The following is a 10,035-nucleotide window of genomic DNA, read 5'->3' on the forward strand; positions in this document are numbered from 1 at the left end:
TTCTGACCACACTACACCTTGTAATCTGCAGGCCTTCAGGCTTAGCAATGATTGCTTGGTAGGCCAAGGCCTTTCGGGGCTGTTGCACCATGGGGTTTGGTTTTTAATACTGAATATTAATCCTATACCAAAATTCAGTGAGTAATAAAAGTTATTTACCTCAATTTTTTTAGTCAAAAATGCAATTAAATGAATAAAAGCTGATCAGTAATAAAAATTTTACAATACCTACTTTGGAGAATACATGAAAGGAATTTTAGAAATATATATGAGGCTTTGTTAAGTTAGTGTGCCTGTCGAAATGTGCTCACGCATGAGCGCTGTCTACCGGCATACCTTGGGCATGAGATAACACCAGTTGCAGTCGTAACATCATTGTGTATACTTCAGTGTGGGCAGTTGAAATGTTTCAGATAACTGAGCGTACCGCTGAGTGTGAAATAAGGTCTGTGACTCGATTTTTTACAGCAAGGAATATGTCGGCTGCAGACAATCATTAGTATGCTGTACAGAATAAGCGATGTGGTCTATTGTCATCTGGAGTTTTGTTACTGCACGACCTCATTCCGCTGCTCAAACTCGAGAATTAATTCATTCTGTTGGATGGGAGCAAAAGGACCACCCACCGCATAGCCCTGACCTTGCACCGAGCGGGGGGGTGAGACCTAGCTCAACACGGGGAAAATAGGCCAATATTCATTCGATTGTTATATACGGTACAAACATTGTTGACAAATGCTGCACATACCCCAGGATTAGCATGCTCAAGAGCAATCAGAAGCAACTTCAATAATGTCAAAATTCTAATTATAACATTTTAAAATAAAATGTTCAAAAATTCCCGCCTTTTTAACAATATATCACGGTTTTCTTCATAACTCTCTTACTGATTCACGGATAATTATGATTTTTTCAGAGTTTCCTCCCATAATGTTGTTCTACATCCTGTACCTCATTCAGATCAATAGGATTTAAATTCGATTTTATATAACATTTTTATTTAAAAAGCGATTAATATTTTCTGGAGCTCGGAATAAAAACGCGACAAAAAATCCAAATCACAGTCTATGTTAATGATTGAGGTTCATTTTGTAGCTGGAGTTTTGATTCACACTTTAAAAAAGGAAAAGTACGAAAATTCTTATAAACTTGGAATTTATAAGGGAAACAGTGATATACTGTTAAAAAGGCGGGAAATTTTGAATATTTTATTTTAAATTATAAAAATTCTGACATTGTTGAAGTTGCTTCTGGTTGCCAGGAAGCATGCCAATACTGGGATATGTGCAGCAATTGTCAACAACAATGGTAGCATATTTAACAATCAAATGAATATTAACCTATTTTTTTCCTTTGTTAAGCTGGGTCTCCCCCCTTAATGTATAAAGAGGAGATAATAACAAGGTTTTGACAATATCATTATTAGTTTTGTTTCTATTGACAAACGGGACTTAATTTTAAAAATAGCCTTCGTATATTCACAAGAGCCTCTGTGGCTCAGGCAGCAGCATGCCGGCCTCTCACTACCGGGTTCTGTGGTTCAAATCTCGGTCACTCCATGTGAGATTTGTGCTGGACAAAGCGGAGGCAGAACAGGTTTTTCTCCGGGTACTCTGGTTTTACAAACCATTACTCTCATCCTTGTTCGCCCTTCTTTTATTGGGCATCATCGGCCTTGTTTAATCTTAAAACAAGCTTTGGTTTGAGGACATTATCACTTATAAAAATTGAACTGTTGATTTCTTAAAAGTATTGACACTGTGGAATAGTTATTATACAAAATAAAAATATTGAGACATAACATGTACAACACATGCTAAAATTTCTTTAAACAATTTAAAATGTTTGTCTAAAAAGAAAAGAATTATGTCATATTAATTCTAAAAATAACACATGTCGACACTGAAATGGATCCTCTTCGTAAAATGTTTGAAAATACGCATCGAACCCAAGACTTCAGTACAAAACGCAAAAGCTGAGGATGAATTATGTTTGTTTATGAACAACACAGGAGCTAAAAATACATGGCCAAAAAGAAGGCGAATGGGTTAAAATTATCATGTTGAGTAAACAAAAATCATCGTATATGACACAAAATCCTTTTCTTTTTAGATGAACATTTTTAAATTGTTTAAAGTAATTTTAGCATGTGTTGTACATGTTATGTCTCAACATTTTTATTTTGTATAATAACTATTTCACAGTGTCAACACTTTGAAGAAATCAACAGTTCCAATTTTTATAAGTGTTAATGTCCTCAAACCAAAGCTTGGTTTAAGATTAAATAAGGCTGCTGATGCCCAATAAAAGAAGGGCAAAACATGTCCCTTTAAATCTAATCATTTCTATGTTCATTTAACCACATAAACGTTGGATTAATTGTATTGAATAGGTGGGGTAATGAAATACTCCTTTTGTATACTTAGTGAGATACTCTGGTTTTCCCTGTCATCTTCCATTCCAGCAACACTCTTCAATACCATTTCATCAGTCAACCATTAATCATTGCTCCAGAGGAGTGCAACAGGCTTCAGCAACCGGCACAATTCCTATCCTCACCGCTAGAAGGAGGCTTCATTCATTCCATTGTTGACTTAGTCGAATGACTGGAAACAGGCTGTGATTTTCATTTTCATATATATTCACAAAATATTATGACATACAGAAGTCCCTTTTATTTTGGATCACCAAACTCTAGGAGACAATATAGGTAACAGTACTGTCTTCTTTCATTCACCTTCTCCTATCGGACAGTATTACGTTGAATTTTGAGAAAAATCTCCAACACTCTGCATTGGAAACGGATAACCACAAGCCTTTACAGTGCAAAATCAATCAATTAAAAACTTAAATTAGAAAAAGGTATTTGTATTCAATGTGGATATTTAGCTTTGTCATAGAAGTATCTTAATTTTGTGAAAATTTGTGACTTTAATCAAGTTCCTAATGATATGAATCGTGTATATAATTATTCCTGCCACTTGCAGAAATAATTTGAGTTTATAGCTAATACCAAAAAAAACTGTCCCTGAGTAGTGGTTATTAACCAGAAATCAAAATGGAAGACAATGTATTCCTCATTCTTATTTATCCAGGTGAATGTAACCGTTGCTGATGCACACAGTACAGAAACACGAGCACAGCAGACGACTAGCAGCAGTAGTTACAAAGACCGCTATAAGCTTCTGAATGGCACTGAATTTTGCAGTGTTCACTTCAGGTGGAACAGACATGCAAATGTCGGTATGCTACTGTCCCACTGTTATTGGAGAATGAGACAAATGAATGCATCCTATTGGTACAGTGAGGAGAAACAGGTTCTATTACTGTGTTTATATTGCCACTAGCTGTCAATAAAGTCCCGCCGGTCGTCGACGAAAGTACGCGGTACAACTTCAGTAACGATCACGAGCTACAACCACGAGAGTACATGAATTACTCATTTCCTTAGGGAGGGAGGACAAATCTACCAACTGTTGGAAAAAATCACTGTAAAAGGTGCACGAAAAGATTGCACACTTTATTGGTCTCCACGTCCTGGATAGCTACAAAGGTAAAACTTCCATGCCTGGTGGCAAAAGTTAGCTTAGCGATCCAACATGCTCGGCTCAAATGTCACATGACATTCAGCAGGATCACCAACGTCAATGCGAGGTTAGGCTGTGAAATGGCATACAGGTGTCTAACATCCCATGTCAAAACCATTCATCTGGAATTGTGTCCTTAGGGAAGACTATGGGGTTGGAGGTGAATGACGCAGACATTCGAGAGCTGGTGGAAGAACATAGCCTGAACTGTCCACCAACAAACTGATGGACCTGTATCGCGAACAACAGGAGGAGGTTATGGAGGAGATCTCCGCGCGGGGAAGAGGAGGAGGAAAAGTCAATGGAATCTCTCACTTCAACTGAGATTCGGGAGAAGTGCCAAATGTGGGGAAACGATGCAAAATTTTGTAGAAAAATACCACCCAAATAAGGCTGCAGCACTACGAGCGATGAATCAGTTCAATGACAATGTCACATTTTCATGAAATCCCCAAAAAGAGGCAAAAGCAACAGTCACTGGACATGTACGTCGTTAAAGTTGCACGAAGATGAAACAATTCCAGTGAGCCAACAGATAGCAGTGATTCTGTTAGTGAAATTCGTGCTAAACAGTAACTCTTCTCATGCCATCTCTCGTCTCCCGCACACCAACAATAATCCTATTGTAAGGTAAAGTGCAGTTTAATTTGTTTTAAGTTGTATTTTGTTTCAGAAATGGTATGCGAATAAATATTTTTGTGTTGTGGACGAACCATCCGCGTTGCAATTGTTTCTTATGGGAAAACTTGCTTTGATATACGAGCACTTTGGATTACAAGCATGTTGCCGGAACGAATTATGCTCACAATTCAAGGTTCCACTGTACTTGTAGGATGATAATTAATTTATTATTTACCGGGCGAGTTACGGGAGCGCGGCTGTGAGCTTGCATCCGCCAGATAGTGGGTTCGAATCCCACTGTCGGCAGCCCTGAAGATGGTTTTTCATGGTTTCCTATTTTCACACCTTAATTAAGGCCACAGCCACTTCCAACTCCTAAGCCTTTCCTATCCCATCGTCGCCATAAGACCTATATGTGTTGGTGAAACGTAAAGCCACTAGCAAAAATAAATAAATAAATAAATAAATAAATTTAACCATCTATTCAATACATTATAGTCGTATACAATTAGGATTTGATCCTTATTACCTTATAAATGTACCCTCGACACAACTATTTATCAACAGATAACGGCTGTTATTGTTGTTATTCACAATAGTAGCAAAAATTGTTTATTAAATCTTGCTTTTCGACTGCTCCTATTTTATGTTTGTAACAAGTTAAGATACTGCAATCAAGTTGTCAGTTTACGCTAAATGTTAAATCAACAATTACTTATTGCAAGCCAAAAATCTCGAACCTAAGACTTCAACCAGATAGTTTTTCAATTTTTACGACTTTACTTCTGAATAAGGTCTCAATTAACATTCTCATATTGCTGGATTGTTTTTCCTAACATTCCAAAACATTGTAATATTTAAAGATTCAAAACATACCACTGCTACTAAGCACTGTATTATGCACCTTTGTCACAACTATTAACCGACAGCCAACGGCTGATATTGTTGTTATTTACAATAATACCAAAAATTGTTATTCAATTTTCCTTTAGACTGCTCCTATTTTAAGTATATAATTATATTTTAATTATAAATCAGGTGCGTGATTTAACCTTGAGGAGGTACAATGACTGAAGATGCCTTTAATGAAAGGCAAAACATGTCTCATATTTCATAAGGTAATAAGGATCAAATCCTAATTGTATAAGACTATAATGTATTCACCAATGGCCGTAGACGTGTTGAAACACTGGATCCCATGAGATATCCGAAGTTAAGCAACATTGGGCGTGGTCAAGATTTGGATGGGGTGCCACGCGATGTTGGTGGGGGTTAAGGGAATGGAGGAGCGGAAAGGAATTGGCCACCCTACTGTATGTAAATTCCAGCTCAGGCACACCTCTGAGGAGGTTCGAACCTGCCTTCGGGCAGAACAGGCTACACCCTTACCCTTATAATGTATTCAATAGGTGGTTAAATAATAAATTAATTAGCATCTTACAAGGAAAAAGGTACAGCGATGTAAGCGCTCCAGGTGCAGCAACTAAGAATAATCAAAAGGCAATCATGCTACGGTTAGATTTGTGCACTTCAGATGGAACATGCATATTAACTTTGCGGCTCCTATAGTGAATTAATGCTGCTCTCATCAATTTGTGACAGGCCATTGGTTTAACTAATAATATTATTTATTTATTATTATTACCGGTATTTAATAATAACAGAACAGAACAGGCAAAATTTTCCCAAGCAGCCCGCTGAAAGAACATTGCAACTAGTTGAAATTAGGTCAATATAACATTATTGCCGCAATTCAACAAATACAGATTTCATTACCAACTGAGGAACAAAAAATGTGTTAACAATTAGGTGAATGGCCTGTCACAAAACAGTTGCCCTGCCTCCCTTAAAAAGATTCTATGCTAAGCACCCTGACATGTTGGATCAATGAGTTTTGTTACTAGCCAAGACAAGTGCAAATCAGCTTCTGCAATATTTACATCAACAGCTGATAGCACTCTCTGAGCAAGTACGGAGCTAACAACATAGCACTGCAGTGTGCTCTTACGGAGCTAGCCTAGGGAATATATATTAACTTGAAACTAAAAATCAACACCACAATTTGTTCAATATCAATTCTTCTATAAGCTCCTATGGCTACTAAATACTTTCACCAAGAATTACTGAAGCATGTAGGCTAGTAGTTTATGCTCACAAATTTTTATTTTATTTTATGTAGGGCTCAGAACAACATATATGCTAATTATATTTGTGAAGTTCATTTACCACAGAGTTATTAATTCTGTGGCAGTTTCAACAGCACAGTAAATCTTAAATTTTAAGAATTACCAATTAGATTAGACATGATCCAGATACCTGATGGAAGGGGACAGTAAGAATAACAGTCAAACTTTGTATTCAACGGATAGTAAATGTCAGAAATCATGTCTCACCTAACTAGTAATATTATTTACTATACCAGAGGCAGAGTTCCATCAGCACTGCAGCTGCTACCATCAGCAATCTCTGCCTCAAGATCTGTAGCCTTCCTCTTGATAGTTATCTTATTACCATTCCCAGCACACATCACAGAATATAACGAAGAGCCATTTGAGACAGTACGAATGGCCTGGGCTTCCATCGCAGAATTTGAATCCACTACAGATGTCAACGCTGCTGAAGCAAGAGCAGTCTGAGTTTGTGTTGATGTGCTGGTGTAAACACATGGCAAGATACTATATGCAGACTTCGATAAGCCTGTGGTACACTTGTATTCATCTTTAAACCCTGCTCCTTCTTGAATGAGATCCATAAGACTAGACGTTCCACCCCCATTTCCACCGTTGCTTCCCGAAGTTGCTGCATTCACTAACAAACTACGATATATTGCTGTACTAGAAACATATTCACATAATTTCTTATAGCACTGAAGAAGTATTCGCAACTGAACATTTTCAACATATTTGTCATAATTTTTACACCAACTACACGAAGGTTTTAACTTTTTCCGACCTCCTTTGCACGACCGGCATACATGATGTTGACAGTTCGTTTCTGTCGGAGTGTACGGTTCGATCAACAAATTGCCACACACGGTGCACGATAATGATTGTCTTAAGTACGGCACAAGCCGGTAGAGATCTGTCCATGACGAAGAGTCCTCGACATCAGCCTGAAGGACAAGTCTACATGTTGACACATACAAACTAGTAGCATTCATTGTTCCTATCGGACACGGTTATTAATGTGGATGTCTAATAATCCTTGGACCCATGGATGCTTCTTTATTGCGTCCTTGAAGCTTCATTATAAAGAACGTGGTTCTGGCAACCACTGTTGTAAATAAACATTATTGTTTACACCAAAATGAACATAAATCGGAGTACTTCACAACATAGCAGAAGTAAACCAATAAACCATTAAAACCCGGCCACTGTCACCAACATGCGAAAATCATTCTGGCGCTGATTTCAAAGCATCCTCAAATTATTTAAAAAATACTACCCTATTTAAACAATTGGAAAACGAGATCAATAGTTCACTGTACTTATTCTGATAGTATAAGTATAAAGTATACAGTACGGTATAACAAATGAAATTTAAGATCATGTTAAAATACATGCGAATGTGCGAATCTGTTTTTTGTGCTCTTTGGGAGTGGACGAGCAAGGAGTACCGTACGAGGAATAAAAGAGTAGCGCTTACCGCGAGATCTAAGGTGTTGCTGTTGGTTTGCTAAGGTTAGGTTATGTGAAGTATGTAACCACCATCCTTTGCATGTTTTTTGAATTGATTGCGATACCAAGTGGACATAATATTTAAGAGTATGGCTGTTTTATTGCTGAGTGAGGCAGAAAAGACGTTTATACTACACGGTGTTGAAGATGACTTCAGAACTGATGGAAGGACACGGCGTGATTATAGGCCTATGGAACTCGAGACAGATATCGTCAGCCACGCCAGTGGTTCAGCTCGTTTGAGACTGGCTAATACGGATATCTTGGTTGGAGTTAAGACAGAGATCGATGTCCCTTATCCCGGTAGACCGTATGAAGGTAAAATAGAATTTTTCGTAGACTGTTCGGCAAATGCGACACCTGCCTTTGAAGGTCGCGGTGGTGAGGAGCTTGGAACCGAAATAAGTTGCGGCTTAGCCAGGGCGTATGAATCTCCTCAAGCATTTGATCTGCGACCATTATGTATATTGCCTGGACAACAGTGCTGGAAACTGTATGTGGATATATTGATTCTTGAATGTGGGGGCAATTTATTTGACGCAGTATCGCTTGCAGTGAAGGCTGGTCTACACAATACGCGTGTTCCTCTGGTCTCAGCAGCTGCTATGGATGGTGGTCAAGTGGAACTTCAGTTATCAGATGACCCATTTCAGTCTCAGCGCTTGAATGTTGAAAATGCTCCCTGCCTTGTAACACTCTGCAAGATTGGCGATCACTGTGTTGTAGATCCCACTGCAGAAGAAGAGACTTGTAGTGCTGCCAGTATTGTGATATCTGTTTCAAAGAACTCCTTAATACTCTCTGTTTTCAAGACTGGTGTAGGTAGCATTCACCCTCAGACTCTGTTGGAAACGCTTACGGTTGGTCAGCCAATTGGTGTAGATCTTAACAAAGCTTTGATGAATGCTCTAGAGAGGGAAGAAAAACAGCGAGGTGTAAGCAAGCAGGCTGCCAGGAAGAGATACGGTTTTCTCCAGTGATACATTAAATGAATAAACATTGTGATTGCTGAGCTGCTGATTTTATGTTTTCAATTTTGGAGATGTCAAATCTACTTTGCCTGTGAACAGTGTTTGTTTCCTTAATATTCCTTAAATTTAAAACATTCTACAATGATGAAAAATACTGAAGTCTGGGAATTTTCCAAAAGAAAATTCTGTATGAAACGGTTGGTTGTTTTCTTTAAAAATATGGTAAAGGTATACAATTTTCCCTCTGCGTGAATTACACAATTTAGGAATGTGAATCTTTGAAATCCTAACATGTGCGAGAGAGAGAGAGAGAAAGATATGTATATTGCAAATGGTAGTGTAAGAGAGGACCAAGAGAACTTCACCACTGTATGGAGAAATAAGTAAATAGGCCCTATCATACCCTGGAAATATATTTCATTTTATAGCAAAATATCAGAAATAGTGCAGCATTTGTCTTATATCTCAAGTGGAAATCCACTGCCGTTGGTTGAAATTTATTAAATGTGGTGTTGCTGTCAAAATTCAACACACAAAGATATCCTTACCAACTATAAAACTGTAAAAACTCCTTTGCTGTAGGCTAATGGTGTGACGTGAAACATTGTCCCCGCTACATGAGGAAACACTACCTTCGAGAGACTGTACAATATAGGCTACACAGTTACGTGAACGAATTGGATCCACGAATTGTCACTGTAATATTTATCCCAAATAGAAGATAATAATTGCTTTTACTGAGCTCGATAGTTGCAGTCGCTTAAGTGCAGCCAGTATCCAGTAATCAGGAGATAGCGGGTTCAGGCCCCACTGTCGGCAGCCCTGAAGATGGTTTTCCGTGGTTTCCCATTTTCACACCAGGCAAATGCTGGGGCTGTACCTTAATTAAGGCCACTCCCATTCCTAGGCCTTTCCTATCCCATCATCGCCATAAGACCTATCTGTGTTGGTGCGACGTAAAGCAAAAAAAAAAAAAAAATTGCTTTTACTCAAAGTGTAAAATCTGCAGTAAATTAAGAAATACTACAAAATATTTTACTTCTAGAGAATAATGTGGATACTTACTTTACTACCTTACAACTATTTTTTCTGCTACGTCGCAGCCCTTTCTGTATGTGCTTTGTTTGTCTAACACTTTCGTGTGTGATGTCTTTGCTCGCTGAAGTTGTTTGAATTAGG

At 38.1% G+C, this 10,035-nt stretch overlaps 2 protein-coding genes across 2 annotated transcripts in view; one reads left to right on the forward strand and one right to left on the reverse strand.

Moving 5' to 3' along the window:
- The window catches only part of msl-2 (male-specific lethal 2), a 42,560-nt gene extending 34,992 nt beyond the window's left edge, over window positions 1-7,568 (reverse strand). The window contains exon 1 of the mRNA XM_067154343.2: window positions 6,628-7,568. Coding sequence (XP_067010444.2) covers window positions 6,628-7,368 — 741 coding nt within the window. The 5' untranslated portion in view covers window positions 7,369-7,568. The remainder of the gene's footprint in view (window positions 1-6,627) is intronic.
- Window positions 7,569-7,860: 292 nt separating this feature from the next.
- Rrp42 (exosome complex component Rrp42) lies at window positions 7,861-9,808 on the forward strand. The gene has a single exon (XM_067154184.2). It carries the CDS (start codon window positions 7,975-7,977, stop codon window positions 8,863-8,865), a length of 891 nt encoding a protein of 296 aa, XP_067010285.2. The 5' UTR covers window positions 7,861-7,974; the 3' UTR covers window positions 8,866-9,808.
- The last annotated feature ends 227 nt before the right edge of the window (window positions 9,809-10,035 follow it).

Source organism: Anabrus simplex, chromosome 10 (genome assembly GCF_040414725.1).
Source record: "Anabrus simplex isolate iqAnaSimp1 chromosome 10, ASM4041472v1, whole genome shotgun sequence".
NCBI lineage: Eukaryota > Metazoa > Arthropoda > Insecta > Orthoptera > Tettigoniidae > Anabrus > Anabrus simplex.

Coding starts and splice junctions, on each gene's coding strand:
- Rrp42 (XM_067154184.2), top strand. CDS start 7,975: ATGGCTGTTTTATTGCTGAGTGAGGCAGAAAAGACGTTTATACTACAC.